The sequence below is a fragment of the Miscanthus floridulus genome, chromosome 6 (assembly GCF_019320115.1).
Source record: "Miscanthus floridulus cultivar M001 chromosome 6, ASM1932011v1, whole genome shotgun sequence".
In the NCBI taxonomy this organism is placed as follows: Eukaryota; Viridiplantae; Streptophyta; class Magnoliopsida; order Poales; family Poaceae; genus Miscanthus; species Miscanthus floridulus.
In genome coordinates, this window is record NC_089585.1 from 45,530,869 (window position 1) to 45,532,925 (window position 2,057).

The 2,057-nt window shown below is 59.7% G+C and overlaps 1 protein-coding gene across 1 annotated transcript; it reads left to right on the forward strand.

The window, feature by feature from the left end:
- Window positions 1-221: 221 nt before the first annotated feature.
- On the forward strand, window positions 222-1,709 carry LOC136458202 (caffeoylshikimate esterase-like). Its single transcript, XM_066458184.1, has one exon. It carries the CDS (start codon window positions 546-548, stop codon window positions 1,542-1,544), a length of 999 nt encoding a protein of 332 aa, XP_066314281.1. The 5' UTR covers window positions 222-545; the 3' UTR covers window positions 1,545-1,709.
- Window positions 1,710-2,057: the final 348 nt, after the last annotated feature.

The window sequence follows — 2,057 nt, forward strand, 5'->3', positions numbered from 1 at the left end:
AAAAAAGTGTCGGGGACACACATGTCTCTCATTTATTGCCCCCTCTCTCTCCACTTTAGTCCATTTTAGTTCAAGGAACCAAAACACCACTTTAGTCTACTTTTAGTTCATGGACTAAAGTGAACTAAAACTTTTAGTCTATGGACTAGAAAACCAAACAGGACCTCTGTAGAGTTCACAACTCAGGAAGATCGTCATAAATCAAATATAAAAATTGGATACGTATCGAGGGCGTATGGTTCGTGTATCCGTATCCGTATCCGTATCCGGGATACGACCCTGAAGTATTCGTGTTGCGTAGGAGGAGAGTCCAATAAAAGCGGCGCCGGCGCCTGCCCTCCCCCTTCACCTCCATTGTTTGCATCCCGCACCGGGGGCAGGTAGGCAGGCAGCCAGGCGGCGGGCGGTCCGATACCGACCAACGCCTCCTCTCTCTCCGGCTGACTCTCCCCTTGTTTCCACCTTCCCTCTACCTATAGGAGTATCCATCTTCATCCACCCAGACCCAGCAGCTGAGCGCAGAGCAGCAACCAGCAACCAGCAAGATGGTGCACCCGATTGCGGAGGCCGACGAGCGGAGCCCCTTCGGGCGCCTGACGCCGGACGAGTTCTACGCGCGGCACGGCGTGACCCACTCCACCTCCTCCTTCGTCAACCCGCGGGGCCTCCGCATCTTCACCCAGCGCTGGGTGCCCCGCGGGGACAACGCCCCCGTCCTGGGCGCCGTCGCCCTCGTGCACGGCTTCACCGGCGAGTCCAGCTGGATGGTCCAGCCCACGGCCGTCCACCTCGCCGCCGCGGGCTTCGCCGTGGCCGCGCTCGACCACATGGGCCACGGCTTCTCCGAGGGCCTCCAGGGCCACCTCCCCGACATCGAGCCGGTGCTCGACGACTGCGACGCCGCCTTCGCGCCGTTCCGCGCCGACTACCCGCCCCCGCTCCCCTGCTTCCTCTACGGGGAGTCGCTGGGCGGCGCCATCGCGCTGCTGCTCCACCTCCGGAACAGGGACCTCTGGCGGGACGGCGCGGTCCTCAACGGCGCCATGTGCGGGATCAGCCCCAGGTTCAGGCCGCCGTGGCCTCTCGAGCACCTGCTGGCCGCCGCCGCCAAGGTCGTCCCCACCTGGCGCGTCGCCTTCACGAGGGGCAACATCCCCGAGCGGTCCTTCAAGGTGGACTGGAAGCGCGCGCTCGCGCTCGCCTCCCCGCGCCGCACCACGGCGCCGCCCAGGGCCGCCACGGCGCTCGAGCTCCTCCGCGTCTGCCGCGACCTGCAGCAGCGGTTCGAGGACGTGCGCCTGCCGCTCCTCGTCGTGCACGGCGCCGAGGACACCGTCTGCGACCCGGCCTGCGTCGAGGAGCTCTACAGGCGCGCCGGGAGCAGCGACAAGACGCTACGCGTCTACCCCGGGATGTGGCACCAGATCATCGGCGAGCCCGAGGAGAACGTCGAGAAGGTGTTCGACGAAATCATCGACTGGCTAATGGCACGCGCCGCCACCGCCACCGCTACAGCCGCGGGCGCGCACCACGGTGAGCAGTAGTTTGGGCACGCCTCCTGCTTGCCTGCGTGCCCATGGCCTTCAACTGCGCGTGGTCCATGACGGATTCTATGGAGTATCGAGTACGGGTCCAGCAATAAACTTGTACTACTGATTACAGAATTTGTTTTGGCTTCAATACTTGCTAGTATGATGAGATCTCTTCTGGTTGTCCCGGTCTACTGTACCATCTGCAACCGATTCAGATGCCGTACGGCCATGCCTAAAGATGATGAATCTTGCAGCTTTGATTCTTGTCTCCACGTTTCTGCCATGTTCGCTTCCTGTCCCCACCCACCCAGGATGATGTATACTGAGGTGGTTGGGAGTTGGGAGTTGGGAATTGGCAGTTGGGACTTGGGAGTGTAAATGTAATAAGCCTCCTCCACCGAAACTTTACCCTCTATCACATCAAATGTTTAGACATGTGCATAGAGTATTAAATATAAACTAAAAATATAACTAATTACATAGATTACGACTACTTTATGAGACGAATCTTTTAAGCCTAATTAA